The sequence below is a fragment of the Rhinopithecus roxellana genome, chromosome 7 (assembly GCF_007565055.1).
Source record: "Rhinopithecus roxellana isolate Shanxi Qingling chromosome 7, ASM756505v1, whole genome shotgun sequence".
NCBI lineage: Eukaryota > Metazoa > Chordata > Mammalia > Primates > Cercopithecidae > Rhinopithecus > Rhinopithecus roxellana.
In genome coordinates this window covers 84,399,795-84,415,974 of record NC_044555.1, presented here as the reverse complement: position 1 = coordinate 84,415,974, position 16,180 = coordinate 84,399,795, and the positions used below count along the sequence as shown (strand labels likewise).

Sequence of the window (16,180 nt, the reverse complement as noted above, 5' to 3'; positions counted from 1 at the left end):
TGATAGAAAAAGGATGCTGTGGGAGAGAGAGACTAAGATGGAGGTGAGGGTGGTATGTTGGGTGGCCAGAGAATGGGGCACTCTTTGAGACTGACAGAATGAAAAGGGACCACACGAGGGAAGCACCTTGCCAGGAGAAGCAGCCATGGGTCCCAAGTTGGTGAAACTGGAAAAACCCTGGAATGTTTACAGAAGCCAAAGAACAAAAAAGGTAAGTGTGTTGAGAATCTGGAGAATGGGGGGAAAGGAGATAGGTATGAGATGAGGTCAGGTAAGGTCTCATAGGCTACGACAAGGAGTTTAGATGGATTCTCAGTGAAAATGCAATTCATTAATTATGACTAACTTTATTTCTGAATATAATAGATTTTTCTTTCTTCTAGACTGAGGACAAGTCCTATTTATTGTCATATTTCCAACACCTAGTATGACAAATGTTCAAAAATGTTGAGCTAACCTGCTGAACCACATATGCTCTTGGCGCCCCAATTACTGGTCATATCTGGCAAATTTTTGGCTTACAAAAGCAAAACTAAAAGGAGAAACGACAAACTTGCCTGAGGTAACTCAGACAGATGTGAAAGACAGAGAAAGCAGGAGATAAAAGAGACACTGGTATGCCTCTGTCCATTCATTTCAACCACATTCACTGAGCCTAGAAGGATCTGGACGGTTGGGCACTCAGGTTTGAGCAGTGGTGGTCTCTAAAGGGAAATTAACTGAGGGCCAGAAAGTCAAAAGAAAAAAACAAAGTGCTTTGTAAATGGCAAAGTAATTTGGTTTGAGAATTATGCATTTCAGAGAAAGGAAGGAAATGGTGGGGAGATTATTTTATAGTTCCCAAAATGACCAGCAATTGCCATGTTGGCCCAAAAAAGTGGCTGAAGATGGATTAAAGATTTAAATGTTAGACTAAAACCATAAAAACCCTAGAAGAAAACCTAGGCAATACCATTCAGGACACAGGCACGAGCAAGGACTTCATGACTAAAACACCAAAACCAACGGCAACAAAAGCCAAAACTGACAAATGGGATCTAATTAAACTAAAGAGCTTCTGCACAGCAAAAGAAAATACCATCAGAGTGAACAGGCAACCTACAGAATGGGAGAAAATTTTTACAATCTACCCATCTGACAAAGGGCTAATATCCAGAGTCTACAAAGAACTTAAACAAATTTACAAGAAAAAAACAACCCATCAAAAAGTGGGCGAAGGATATGAACAGACACTTCTCAAAAGAAAACATTTATGCATCCAACAGACACATGAAAAAACGCTCATCATCACTGGCCATCAGAGAAATGCAAATCAAAACCACAATGAGATATCATCTCACACCAGTGAGAATGGCGATCATTAAAAGGTCAGGTAACAACAGGTGCTGGAGAGGATGTGGAGAAATAGGAACACTTTTACACTATTGATGGGACTGTAAACTAGTTCAACCATTGTGGAAAACAGTGTGGCGATTCCTCAAGGATCTAGAACTAGAAATACCATTTGGCCCAGCCATCCCATTACTGGGTACATACCCAAAGGATTATAAATCATGCTGCTATAAAGACACACACACGTATGCTTACTGCAGCACTATTCACAATAGCAAAGACTTGGAACCAACACAAATGTCCATCAATGATAGACTGGATTAAGAAAATGTGGCACATATACACAATGGAATACCATATAGCCATAAAAAAGGATGAGTTCATGTCCTTTGTAGAGACATGGATGCAGCTAGAAACCATCATTCTAAGCAAACTATCCCAAGGACAGAAAACCAAACACTGCATGTTCTCACTCATAGGTGGGAATTGAACAATGAGAACACTTGGACACAGGATGGGGAACATCACACATCGGGGCCTGTCATGGGGTGGGGGGAGGGGGGAAGGATAGCATTAGGCGATATACCTAATGTAAATGATGAGTTAATGGGTGCAGCACACCAACATGGCACATGTACACAAATGTAACAAACCTGCACATTGTGCACATGTACCCTAGAACTTAATGTATAGTAATAATAATAATAAAGTGGCTGAAAACTTAAAAAGTTGTTTTTGGGATAGATGGAAGACAGAAGTAGCCTATAACTCACTGGGTACTCCAATAAGGTGACTCTTCCTCATTTGGGGAAAGTTTATACTTTCTAAGACACTATTTAGCATATTCTCAGAAAAGTTTTGTACAAAGTTGTCAAGTCTAGGAAAGGCTGCCCAAGACAATACACTAGTTTTTTTTTTGAGACAGAATCTCACTCTGTCACCCAGGCTGGAGTGCAGTGGCACGATCTCAGCTCACTGCAACTTCTGCCTCTTGGGTTCAAGTAATTCTCCTGCCTCTGCCTCCCGAGTAGCTGGGACTGCAGGTGTGTGCCACCATGCCCGGCTAATTTTTGCATTTTTTGTAGAGATGGGGTTTCACAAAGTTGGCCAAGCTCGTATCGAACTCCTGGCCTCAAGTGATCTGCCCAACTTGGCCTCCCAAAGTGCTGGGATTACAGGAGTGAGCCATCACATATGGCTCCAAGAGAATACACCAGTTTGAAAAGAAGATTTGATGTTTCACTGTCAGTGGACCAGAAACATCTACTAAAACACGAACCCTCAAATCTGGGGAATCCAAGTTTTCAGGGCTTTCCTCAAATCACTACAAATATGTTTGCTCAGCATTCATACATTTGGTATATTCGGGGTTGCTTAATAGTTTGGATAAGGAAACAGTGTAAGATAACCAAAGTTTAGAGTGTAAGAATGTATATACTAAAAAAGATTTTGAAAAACTGGAACTTAAAAATTAGAAAAAAGATTAGAATTTGAATTTTAACCACTTTTTAAATTCACAAGTACTATTAAAAAATTCGGAAATAAAATATTATAATAGGGATTATCAACACTGTAGTGGGAAAGGAAATAGTATTCAAAGGATAGTTTAGCATTCCATTGTGCAATGAACAATGACTCAAATACTGCAGTATTGATTCCATTTTGGGTTTCAGCAAAACCTCTTACCCGGAGCCCATGGAAGCGAGGATTACTGTAGAAAAGCTTCATCTGCTCAGATGGAAGTGGTCCTAGCACCTTCTGAATAGTAAAAAGTTGGTCAATTTCACTTTCTCCAGGAAATAAAGGTTGTCCATCGCTAAGCTCCCCAAGAATACAGCCCACCGACCACATGTCTACGGACTTTCCATAGGGAGCGCTGAAAAATAAAGGAAGAGATTATTTTGGCAACTGAAAAAATACAATGTTTTGATAATTTCCAAATTATTGTGAACAAATTTATAATGTGCAGCACACTTGTATATTTATGAAATTAGAAAGTTCCATGTGAAAAGAAGACTGAAAAGTAAATCATCAGAACACAAGTGAATAAATCTATGCTAATAAAGCCATCAACTTAATAACAATTTAGTTAGTATATACTAATTTGAAATTTATTCACATAAATAGATATAAATATATATCTTAAATGTGAACGGCTTAATAAACCCTAATACAGTATACATATCGGGCAAGTAACACCTCACTTGGGGAATGAAATGCTTCCAAATAATTGTATTTTCTAAGACAAATAATTATCCTTTAGCTCTCTAAATGTCAAAAAGATACACCTTATCCATTTTATCAGTTCAGTCTATTAAAATTTACTATGTACTGACATTTGTTTCCTTAACACCGAATATTATTTAACCTCCCATTACTCAGCATCACAGTTTCTGATGACTAAGATTGTGCTAAGGTCTATTGTACTATTTATTTGAATATAATATATGTAGCTTATGTATATAGAGCTTTATGGTAGCTATTTCCCTCAAAACATTTTCCAGTTTACTTAGGGGTTTATGGCTTTCTTCTAGGGTGTGAGTTTACCAGAGGGCTTTAGGAGTGTTGCCGTTATTAATAAATGGAGGTTGTAGATGAAAATCCAGGTATCCTCAAAACAACTTTATATCTATCTCTCAGTATCTAGAGTGTTAAATTTATAGCAAATTAAGAAACCACACACACATACACGCACGTGCATGCTCACACACATTTCCAACATAAATACTCCAAGCTTTAAGAAGGGAAAGCCAAAAGAAAATATCTGAAAAAGAATATGGAATGGAATTTTGGAATGCTAAAATGATACAGTAGTGAAACAAAACTTTTAAATCAAAGGACTGTTAACATTATACAGAACAAATTTCTAGGATAACAAATCATTGCAATAAGAAGTCAGTATTTCATGTATCTCATTTCCTTCCCATATTAACCTAAGAACCACACAAGGAAATTTCATTTAGATCTTTTTGGTAAGTTTGTTGGGCAGGGCAAGATACTGATCTTTCTTTCGTTATCTGTTTGAGAGAGAGAAAATTTATTCCATAGTGCTAGATGGAGAAACTTATGGAAAATTTCCACATACTCACTACAAGCTATTTTTCTTCTGTCATCTGATTTGAATAATTTATGCAGCTGGAATGATACTGAATGTCAAGGACAAAGCCTTGAGAATGTATAAAATTTAAATTCTTAATGTATAACCAAATATCTGATTTCAAAGGGATTTTTACAAATATGGTTCTTCAACTAGTACTTGACAATCACTTAATTAGCCATATTTATTTTAGCACTAATTTAGTTACATTGTCCCCATACTTTTAGCAGCTACCACACATCTCTAAACATAACTCCAGTTTTTCTGTAAGTATTATTAAGCAGCAAATACTCTCTGAAGATTCACAATAAAGGCTTCCTCAAAATAAACTTTTTGGGGCCATGTTACAGACAACACCATATTATAACAAGCCCTTCTCCTACACTTGAGTCCTCAGATGCGGTTCTAAGAATGATCTACTTCATACTCGTTTCTCCATTGGTAAAGTGTCCAGTAAATTCAATTCTCCCAAAAGAAAATGGACTATGCATCCCAATGAGTCCAAAAGGTACACGGAAGAAATATGGACAATCACAAAATCAATCCTGATTCTAAGATTAAAAATTAGCATTAAAAACTCTAAACTCTGCCCACACAATGGAAGAGATAATAAAGTGACTAAGCATCTTTGTTTTTCAGGATAAAGCAAGCTTTTGATTAAAAAAAAAAAAGTAAAGCTTTCAAAAACTAATGTCAATGATTCTTACAGGCTTTATGTCAGCAATGAATCAAGAATTACTACTAGACGGTTGGTAGACACTGGAAAATAAGTAGTTAATATCAAAATAAACCCTGAGTAACTTAAACATGTAGTCATCATGCTCTTCAGAAAAAAAAAATCCCGAAACTTATATTGCTATTATATAGAAAACATTTTTAAAAATTAAATTCCTCATGTCCCCCAGATACACGTATGGCACGCTAAAGAAATGAGACCTATAATTTGTGCACTTGTCATCATTATCACTATATCTAATTTTATTTGTGGAGTATAAATTATGTTTTTGGGTGGTCCCAAAGAAGGAAATACAATCTAAGGAAAATAATCCTACAACTAGCGTAGGTAGAGAATTATTAATGAGAACTACAGGCTCCTTCTTAGGCTTTAAAGTTAAAATGTACTAAAAAGAAAAGAACCTTATCAGAAGACCTTTTTCTGGTACTAACAGATGAATTAAAGAGCACTGAAAGTTAAAGGGTGGGCACAAAGTGGATGAATGTAGAGATGTTAGTGAGAAAATCATCAATGCACTGCTAGTTTGAATAGCCATTTATCATCAAACAGGATTTACACTGTTCAGAACAAAAATGGCAATTGGTTCATTTTTTTTTTGTTTTGTGTGTGTGTGTGTGTGTGTGTGTGTGTGTGTGTGTGTGTGTGTGTGTGTGATGGAGTCTTGTTCTGATGCCCAGGTTGGAGTGCAGTGGTGGGATATCAGCTCACTGCGACCTCCACCTCCTGGACTCAAGTGATTCTCCTGCCTTAGCCTCTCGAGTAGATGGGACTACAGGCAGGTATTACCATGCCTGGCTAATTTTTGTATTTTTTTTTGTAGAGATGGGGTTTCACCATGTTGCCCGGGCTGGTCTTGAACTTCTGAGCTCAAGCCATCTGCTGATTTTGGCCTCCCAAAGTGCTGGGATTACAGGCGTGAGCCACTGTGCTCAGTCTGGTTCAATATTTACTCCATGTGCCTGGCAAAGTGGTTGGATGTAAGAGATACTTGATAAGTATTTGATGAATTAATAAATGAACAAATAGATAAGCCAGAATGTCAAACTGTGTGGATATTCACATTCTTAATGTGGAAGTTTATCAGCGAAGATGGCTACAATTAATTTCTTCCATTTCCATACATACGCCATTTTATAATATGGCTCTGCCACTTGTCCCATCAAGAGGTAGAATTTATTTCTCCATACCATGGATCCGGGGTTGGTCATGTAACATGCTCTGGTCAATGAGGCAAAAGCCATACAAAAAAAGGCTTGAAAGCTACTGTTGCTTTGGGGCTTACCATCTTATAGCACAGAATTCTCCAACTATCACACTTAGAAACTTGGAATAGCCTACTTGGAGGATAAATTTCCAGGGATCAGAGATGGTCTGACCCAGCTGAGACCCCTAAACTAACCAGCTCCCAGATGACCTACCAGCTGACTAAAACTTTATGAGTGACTCCAAGACAGACAAGCAGAAGAACCACCCAGCTGAACTCAAACTGCTGATTCCCCTATGCCCAGAATTGTGAGCAAACAAAAAAGTGCTTTGTTTCATACCATTTTTAGGTAGTTTGTTATACTGTAATATTAGACTGACACATTTAATTAACTGAAGTTCTTATTTTCCATAGATGAACTCAAAGCAAATGACAATAGAATCAGCAGATGTGGAAATGTCATTCTATTTTGGGATGGCAACTCACCCAAGTAAGAGCTCTGGGGACCTATACCATCTGGTGGCAACGTACTCTGTGTAATTAGCATTATTGCCTTCTGACAGATTACGAGCAAAACCTGAAAGATAGTAAAGTCCAAAGTTGTAACTTTGAAAAAGAAATAGTAATTCATGTTGGCAAAATATTTCAGTGCTAGTAATACTTTAAACAACATCAAAAGAATGTAATGACTGTTCTTACATGGGCTATTTATTAATAATATCCTTGCTATCTTAAAAAGTTAGTAGAGCGTTCCATGTCAATTGAAAGACATACAATGTATTCACTACAAACCCAGTCTCTTCACTATGCTAAAAACCGTGTTTTCAAAGTCATCTCATGCTTTTATAATTATTCAGAGCATACTTTTAAATCAGCTCTCCCAATAAATGCAAACCTTAGGAAAAAAATGAAATAAAGTCCCCACAAAAGCTAGAAATCAAAATCAAAGTCAAACTAACATACTGTAGACGGTCATTAATTTTGCTATGTGGCACTTACACAGTATTTGCATATGTATTGCTGCTGAGCAGTTCTAGCCCTTACATAAACAGTGATGGAAACAAAGCAGGCCAAAATTACTATCATCTCCTAATGACTGAGCATATTAGGGGTATCTTAGTTACCAATTACAGATTCTACCACTGCTTTTACCCCCACCCATTGAAAAGGTTTTAGGGCTACCGCATAGCCACAAAATAAGGCAGGAGGATAAGTTAATCATCCATCTAACTCACCAAACACAATATAGGTTCACTGTGAATAGTTATAGAGAATCAGAACATTTAAATTAAGGGTAAAAATTAAGGTGTACGTCAGTTTTGAGACATGGAAAATAGTGTTTCTTAAAATGAAACGGTAAAAAATAAAAACAATCCCAGCATAAAACAAAACCCCTAACTTCAGATAATCAATGTTTCTTCATAAGACACGCTTTGAAGAAATACTTGTATTTTTGAATGGGGTTCTTCAAGTCAGACCAAGCAGTGCGTACTCTGGGAGCGGAAGCAATTAGGAAGTCCTTGCTAGGGATACACAGGACACAGAATACCGCACGTGGTGCTGCCAGGAGGAACTTCCTGACCATTTACAACAGTCTTTTCTCTGAGAAATAATGCCAGACCAGGAGTAATCTTTTCCTACTATTAACCATTCTATAGGCATTCTTTTATATTTATAACTTGCTCTATATTTTCAGTAACTTAAGTCTCCGCTTTGGGTGGTAATCACATTACGGACAGGAAATCAGAAACAGATGCTGTTCCTGAAAATCGTAAAGCTAAGAAAATGCTAAAAATGCCACAATTAAAATCTTTCAGATCCAGTATTCAATATTTCCTTTTTCCTAAGCACATTCTTTATAAATTTAGGACATAGAAAGACTCTTTTACATACTATTCCTTATCATAAAGTATGATGAAAATTAAGTCCTGTAAAATATTTTTTCTCAGGCAAACAGGTTGATAATATTCAAAATCTTTGAAAATACTGAGTGACAACAGCTACACATGCTTCCAGTTGCTACACTGGACAAAATGGGTCATTCTACAAAGCAAATTTTGACAATGCCTCTATTTCTCGCTTGTGTAATTCATCTCCTATGCACTAATCTAATCTACTTTTTCCTTATAAGGAGATGGATTCTTAGTTATATGTGGAGGTTTACACTGTATTTGTGATTATATTTAAATATGTGAAAAAAGACATTTAAAAAATCAAGTGTTTATTTTTCAGCACACAGGTCAGGCAAAACTATTATTTTAAAAAGTGACCCACGACCTAAACAACCCTAACATACAATCTAAAATTTTTTTCTGAATTATTTTAATTTAAATGTTTAACAGAGCTTAATACAGAGTTATCTACATGGGAGACATAGACAATTTTCTACTAGGAGAGAGTACAACTAAAAAAATTTCCCTATACATTCAATCAAAAGCTGGAATATTATACATTACTAATCCCATTCATTGAACATTTAGAGGGAACAAATGAAAATGTTCTAAAAATGTCTTTTGACTTTATAGATATATAACAATTGCATATACAAAATACTCATGTGTATTTATAGAGGAATGTTTTAGTGTTTATGATTAAACTTGGAACAACTATCAATATTAAAAAAAATTTTTGTGAAGTCATTAGATATTGGGTGTATGGGTGTATTTGCTTTGAATTCTGATTAAACAAAAACCATGATAAAATTTTAAAAATAGACAATACTCTGAAGAAAGCAGTACTCCTCCAGCAATCAATTTTTCAACATATGACTCAAAAGAATGTTCCTCTACCAATTTAAGTCAAAACATAACAATTACTTTTAATATTCCTTTAAAAGCTACCTATGTGTTATAATAAATTAATTCTATAAGTACCAGGACTTATTTCTTTTTAACTTACCAAAGTCACACAGTTTTAGGACATCATTGTGGCTGATTAAGAGATTTTCTGGTTTTATATCTGGAGTGTCAAGATAAAAAAAAATTAGTAAAAATGTTCTATGTTCTCCTGATTGACACTGTTATCTAGAGTAATTTCAATAGAAAACTGTGGCAGCAAAAAGAAACGTAACACATTTTATGCTGGTACATAAAAGTTTCAATGAATTTCTTTTTCAGAAACATGCAGACCACAACTTCAAAAATAATTTTTTCCTCTTGAAATATTAAAAGGATTAGTTGGATCTCGGAAAGAATTTTAAGAATAATTAAATCTAGGCCAACATATTTCAAAAAACTATTATTACTTCATAAAATACTAATAATACAAATTTTGGGAGATAGAAATATAAAATGTTTACACCCACAAGATACTTTAAAAATACATGAGAATAAGTAGCTAGCATTATATTTACTGGAGAAAAAATACAAGATATGCTTTCTGTTACATTCTTCTACATAATTTCTATATTTACATCTCTTTAGCTTTTCTGTATGGTTCACAATTATCAACGTCTAATGCTGAAGCCATACTAGATGAGTCAAATTAAGATTTCTAATTTTTTCCATGGATGTTATGAAGATGTGGTGGGAGTTACCATTAATTTGCAACCGCTGATTCACTATGCACGTAACCAAATCACAGTATCATGATGGAAATGCACCTAACTTAGCTCCTTATTAATATCCCCAAACTACAGTATAGACTGTTCCTAGAATCATTACCCTAGACACTAGATGTCCAGTTGACGTGGAGATCTACCCATGCTACCAACAATCTTGATAAGGTAATTGCTATGAGAGTCAAATGCAAGAGAAATATAAACTGTTTCTAGGAATAACAGACGTTGGCATTCTTCATATGACCTTTAAACTATTCTTACAAGTGAGAATTTTTTTAAGTGATATCCTTGTGCATTTGTGTATAGGTAAATTAAAATGTAGCATTATTTTATCTGCTAATCCAAAGACAAAACGTAGATACTGCAATATTTTTTTATAAATATTTAGGGTCACTGTTGTATCAATTTGCATCCCACTACTGTAAAACTCTCCAATGCAAGAGAGATTATCAGGAGAAGATAATGGGTGTAGAGTCAAATATGATGCTGAGCAAGTAATTTCCCTTTCATTGTTATAAACCACCCACTTCATGGCAGTAAAGGACAAAACAGTTTATGGGAGTATAATTTGACCTTTATGCGAGGTTGATCATGCCTGCAACTGCAGACAATGGGCACTTTTCACTAAGGGGTAGGGAAAATTAGGAGGTGAAGATACATACTGGAGATTGTTATAAGAAGGAATGAGACATGAGTGCCAATAGGGGCCAGTGACTTAGGGACCACCTATATAAAGCCTGATTCAGAGTTGTTTCACATTACCTGGTCTACCTGCAGGACCAAGGCTATAGAGATCAACATTTTGCTCTTCTCCTATCCCCAAATAAGTTTCAAAGTTCACATTTGTTGAGTTCTCTTATATCACCAGGCATTTCTACAGTTGGGAGTGGATCTATAATAGTTATACAAATGTAAAGATTTCACTACAATATCCAAATAAATTTGTAATCCAACCTTTTGGTGACAGAAAAGGAGATGTGGAGAGCAAATGATTTCTCATGTCTTGCACTTTCAAAATATATTTAATTTAAAAGGCAATGCCAATGCTTATGAAAATATTCTTAAAGACATTAACATGTGAAATACTCTTAACTTTACTTGATGTTCTAATATTTTCCATTTTAAAAATCTCATACTCACCTCGATGGACAATATCATTCTTATGGCACCAGTGAATAGCCTTGATTAGCTGATAGATGTAGCTTTTTACTTTCTCAGGTGGAACTCCATTTGGCATTTCTTCCAGCAATTCCAGCATATTCTAAAAATTAAATAGTCATTAATTTCCCAAATTAGGTAGGCCTGTAAATTATGTATTAACAATTTTACAAAGCATCTAGAATAATTCATCCAATACAGAGCATTTTTTTTATTGTTTTGCTTTCTATCTACAACTTTTTCATGCTGAATCAGCATTAAAATTGCGGCTTTATGAGGAATTCCATTTTTACTATTCCCTAATGCTACTCCAAATAATAACTCTGTATACTTTTCACTCTCCCTAAAGGTTTTCAGGCATTATTTTAGAATAATTAGAAGAGAAAAACAATACAAAGTAGATATACGACACTGTAATGTATAAAGAGGGGAAAGAGTCCTTTTTAACACAGTGTGCTGTATCTCTGCAACAGAACCTTGTGATAAAAATCAAGCCTTTAAAATATATCTGGAAGATCTGGGAAATATCCTTAGAAGAAAAAAAAGATCTCTAAAATTAAAAATGATCAATACATTTAGTACAAAAATTCAAATAGGCCAGAAAATACTATTGAAATAAAGAGTCACAGACCCCATACAATTCAATATTCAAAAACCTTAATTTGGAGTCAGACACCATTATAAATAAAATTCATGCAAAATTTTTTATTATGTAGAAAACTCCACTTAGCCAGTCTCTATTGAATTTCCAGATTAACCATTCTCCTTTCCCACTGTAAAGTACAAGTAAGGCCCATGGTACAATCATAGCTTATTGTTTGTAGGCAACCATCCAGGATAGCAGTTCTCAAAGTGTGACATGTGGATCTGTGGGGTCTCAGACCTTGTGAAGTCAAAACTATATTCATAAGATTGTGATGTTTGCCTTTTTCACTGTGTTGGCATTTACACTAATGGTACAAAGCAACAACGGGTAAACTGCTGGCACCTCTGCATGAATAAAGGCACTGGATTCTTTAATCCAGTTAAACCTTGCGTTTAAAAAAGAAAACAGAAGTTTTAGTTAAGGATATCCTTGATGAAGCAGTACAAAGTATTACTTTGACTAAATTTCAATTCTTGACTACATGTCTTTTTTGGAATCTGCATGATAAAATGGCAGACTGCACATAAAGCCCTTCTGCTGCACATGCGCCATCTGTCCAATGGTTGTACTGAGGAAAAGCACTTGGAGGATTGAGATGCAAGCTGAACGAGCTGCTTTTTATGTGGAACGCCATTTTTTACTTGAAAGAACAACTGACATACAAACTTATCTATGTTAACATGCAATATGTTTATTGTTATTTTAAAATGAACTAGTATTTTTATATTGCTTGGTCATGACTAATATGAGAAACACTAATAGATAAGATACATATAAACAAAAAGTTCTTCGGGTTCCCAATAATTTTCAGAGTGTGAAGGGGCCATAAGACCAGTTAGAAAATCACTGCTCTAATTTGGCCTCACGGTTTTGTTCCCACCAGTCAAGTTGTATACCTATAAAGAATCAGTTGTATTTATTCTCATGCCTAGTTATAACAGATGCACTTGTTAATTTTAATATAATTAAATACCATATAAACCAATGAAATAATGTTTCTTAAAAAAAGAGTTGCTGTTTATAAGAAAACAAAGTTGAATACTTTAGAAAGGCTTAATAATAAAGGAAAAGCCACTAAACTTATTGCCAACTAATCAAATGTGAGACAACTACAAAACACTGGCAAGGAATGGGTGCTAGTGGGGATAAGCATGTCCACTGAAGGATTCTGCACTGAGATTGCTTTGCAGATGTTTTTGTGCATTTGCTTTACTTTAAAGATGCATTATGAGTATGACGTACGTAAAAAAGACCAATCAGAACTTCAGAAGAGTGATAGGCAAAAGGACTTGACTCTACCTTTATAGCGTGTTAAATGAATACATACAGTATTTATGTTTCCAATGAAAATAAACATTTTAAGTATGTATGCATCGTTTTTTGATTCTCCATTTGAATTCTCTTTTTCAATTAACAAATTCATAGACGGTCCCAAAAGGACAGGTGGAATAGGAAGGCTTTGTAATACAGAAAACAAATTGTATCTCTTGTTTCATATTCTATTCTAAATTCCTCAGTGGCAGAGATATTGTCCTCCAGCATCCAGTCTTCCCTTACTCCGCAGGAACACAATTTTCAAGTGGAGGCCTAGCTGCCCAGAACAAAGAGTACGTTTCTCTTCTGCCTTGCAGCTAATGTGGTCATGCAATTATGTCCTAGCCAATGGGATGTGACAGCTGGAACTCTATCCTGACTTTGAGGACAAGGTCACCTCGGTGTGGTGGAGCAGAGCTCCACTAGTCCTGTACTGCCCTACCTTTGTATTTATATGTAAGGGCGAAAGAAACTTCTATTTTGTTTAAGCCTCTGTAATCCTGGGTCTCTTACTAGCCCCTTATACCTTAGAGAACTTTCTCCTTGCTCTCCTGAGACTCACTGTCAATTATGACGCACTGCCACTAATGTGGCAGGTGTGACAGTCACGTTCTACCTAAGAACCATAGGGTCGGGGGAAGAATCTCAGGCCTGACTGTCAGAAGACTGGAGTTCTAGTAGCAGTTCAGCCATTTACCAGAAGGGAGATCTCAGACACACAAAATTGCCTCTCCCAGTGAGGAAACAGATACACAGAGGTGACTTCTCCATTTGTTGTATTAAATTATTATTAATAATGAACAAACACCATGAGTAGAACAGAAATAAAAAAGATAAACTAAAAGAGATGTCAAAATTTTCTTATTTGGTAGCGAAAACTACAAACTGCATGATTATTTATGACAATGAAAAAATAAAAAGCAGCCAGGCATGGTGGTGTGCACCGGTAGTCCTAGCGACTCAGGAGGCTGAGGTGAAAGATTTGCTTGAGCGCAGGAGTTTGAGGCTGCAGTGTGCTATAATCATACCTGTGAATAGCCACTACACTCCAGCCTAGGCAACATAATGAGACCCTATCTCTAAAAATTTTTTTAAAAATAAAGAGCATCTGGTTTCCCCTGGAATCCTAATATAGCAATCCTTTTTTTTTTTTTAATAGAACTTTTTAAAAAAAAACCAACTTTTAGTTTTATTTTGGTATGGAAGGTACCTTAGAGGAATGTATAAATTGACACAGAAAAAGAAACTTAAAACAGATTCTGGAAAAGGAACATAAAGCAGTGGTTTAAGACTACAAAGAACCTTCCAGTACCATTCCAGTTTTTCTAGTAACTAAATTATTACACGTACTTTTTTTTTATTATTTCAAAAAAACAATTTGCAAAGTCTGAATGCATTCAAAGCCACATTACTGGTCAGTTACCCTGGCAATACTGCTTTCCATTTGGTTATAACAATGTTGATACTCTGTCATTTATGGTATAGCAAGCACCTGGGTATAGACCTGCAGCAAACATAAACCTCTCCTGCTTCAACCTTCTTTGGACAACAGCATAGGAACTGGCAGCAGCCACCTATTTACTCATCAAGAAAACCTGCTTAAAGGTTTGCCTGGCTCTAGTTTCTTCTACTGTTGTTAAAGTGTTTATCTGTTTAAGTTTTTGATCATAACAACTGCTGTAGGTCAGCTGCTCTCCAAGAAATTTCTCTTCTTCTTTTTCTTTAGAGACAGGGTCTCACTATGTTGCTCAGGTTATTCTCAAACTCCTGAGGCTCAAGCGATCTGCCTGGCTCAGCCTACCAAAGTGCTGGGATTACAGGTGTGAGCCACTGCACGAAGCCCCTCTCCAAGAAATTTCTAGGCACACATTATTGATTACTGTAACATACATTTGCCCTTAGGTCATGTTATTAAAATTGTCACCAACAAGTTGACCATTTTTTAATACATGCTAAGGCAAGTGTACAGACAGCTCAAACAATGCATGCTTCTCTTTCCTTTTCCAATGCTTGCAACTGCTGACTTATGGTCTCATCTACCACCTCAAGTCTCACCTTAGGCCTCCTGGTACAGCTCCTTCCCTCAAATAAAGCCAAAGCACTGGCAGTTCACAAATGCTGCTTCCTGGGCCCGCTCATTCTCCAGCCTAGGTCTAATTCAGTGTGGTATCTTATACAGCCTCTTCCAGCCTGTACCATCACTGTCAGCTTACCAGTTTCTCCCTCAGTTTAGGCTTAGTTAAGTCAAGTCTAAAAATTACTTGTTGAACATAGAGTTTAAGACTTCAGAAGCCAAATCAGTATATTGTTTAAACTTATGATTATCTCTATACAGTTTAATTGTACAAAACTCTTAAATATATTTCAGAATGTCTAGTGATTATGAACAACACTTTCATTTTTAAAGTCCTCAGATTATGAGTACATTGATAAGCCATATTAGATAACAGTACTTTCTTAAATAATGTCAGAAACAAAATAAAAAAGAATTAAATAAAAGAATATTAAATAAAAGAACTAAATTAAATAAAAGAATAGGGCAAAACTGCACATTGGCAATTAATTACTTACTTTTTCAACATACTCAAACACCAAGTACAACTTTCCCCTCCGACGAAATGCTTCCTTCAGCTCCACAATGTTTTCCTGCTTGAGAGTCCGAAGCATTTTAAGCTCTCGTAAAGTCGTTTCTTTGACTTCTTCATTTTCTAGAATGTAAACAATGGTGAAGAGAGTAAAAGGAAAACTTTCAAGCTACTGTTCAAAGAATTCCAAGAACACTGAAAACACCCCAATTTCACTTTCCACTTTGAGTACTTCTGCATAAGAAGTCCAAGAATGGAATATTAAATAATATGTTTTCTTGTTGAAAGGATCAAGAATAAGAAAATCGAAGAAAGGGTTTACTTGATCAGCACAAACTTGACTTCCTGCTTATATTTTCTTATACTCCTTTTACTATGCGTATGTATAAAAATTTTCTTATACTTCTTTTACTATGTGTATGTATAAAAACACACTTACAGATACAACATAAGCATCCATTGTCATTTGAACTCTAACACTCTATACAAGGAAGGGAAGAGATTAAAAGGGCCATAAGGAATCAAAAGTGTCAGTGTGCAGAGGAACCT

The 16,180-nt window shown here is 35.7% G+C and overlaps 1 protein-coding gene across 1 annotated transcript in view; it reads right to left on the bottom strand.

The window, feature by feature from the left end:
- Positions 1–16,180, bottom strand: part of CDKL5 (cyclin dependent kinase like 5) — a 211,346-nt gene that overhangs the window by 45,314 nt on the left and 149,852 nt on the right. The window contains exons 5-9 of the mRNA XM_030934364.1: positions 15,618–15,754; positions 11,069–11,189; positions 9,268–9,327; positions 6,856–6,946; positions 3,019–3,208 (exon numbers count right to left, since the gene is read on the bottom strand). Of these exons, the coding sequence (XP_030790224.1) occupies positions 3,019–3,208; positions 6,856–6,946; positions 9,268–9,327; positions 11,069–11,189; positions 15,618–15,754 (599 nt within the window). The remainder of the gene's footprint in view (positions 1–3,018; positions 3,209–6,855; positions 6,947–9,267; positions 9,328–11,068; positions 11,190–15,617; positions 15,755–16,180) is intronic.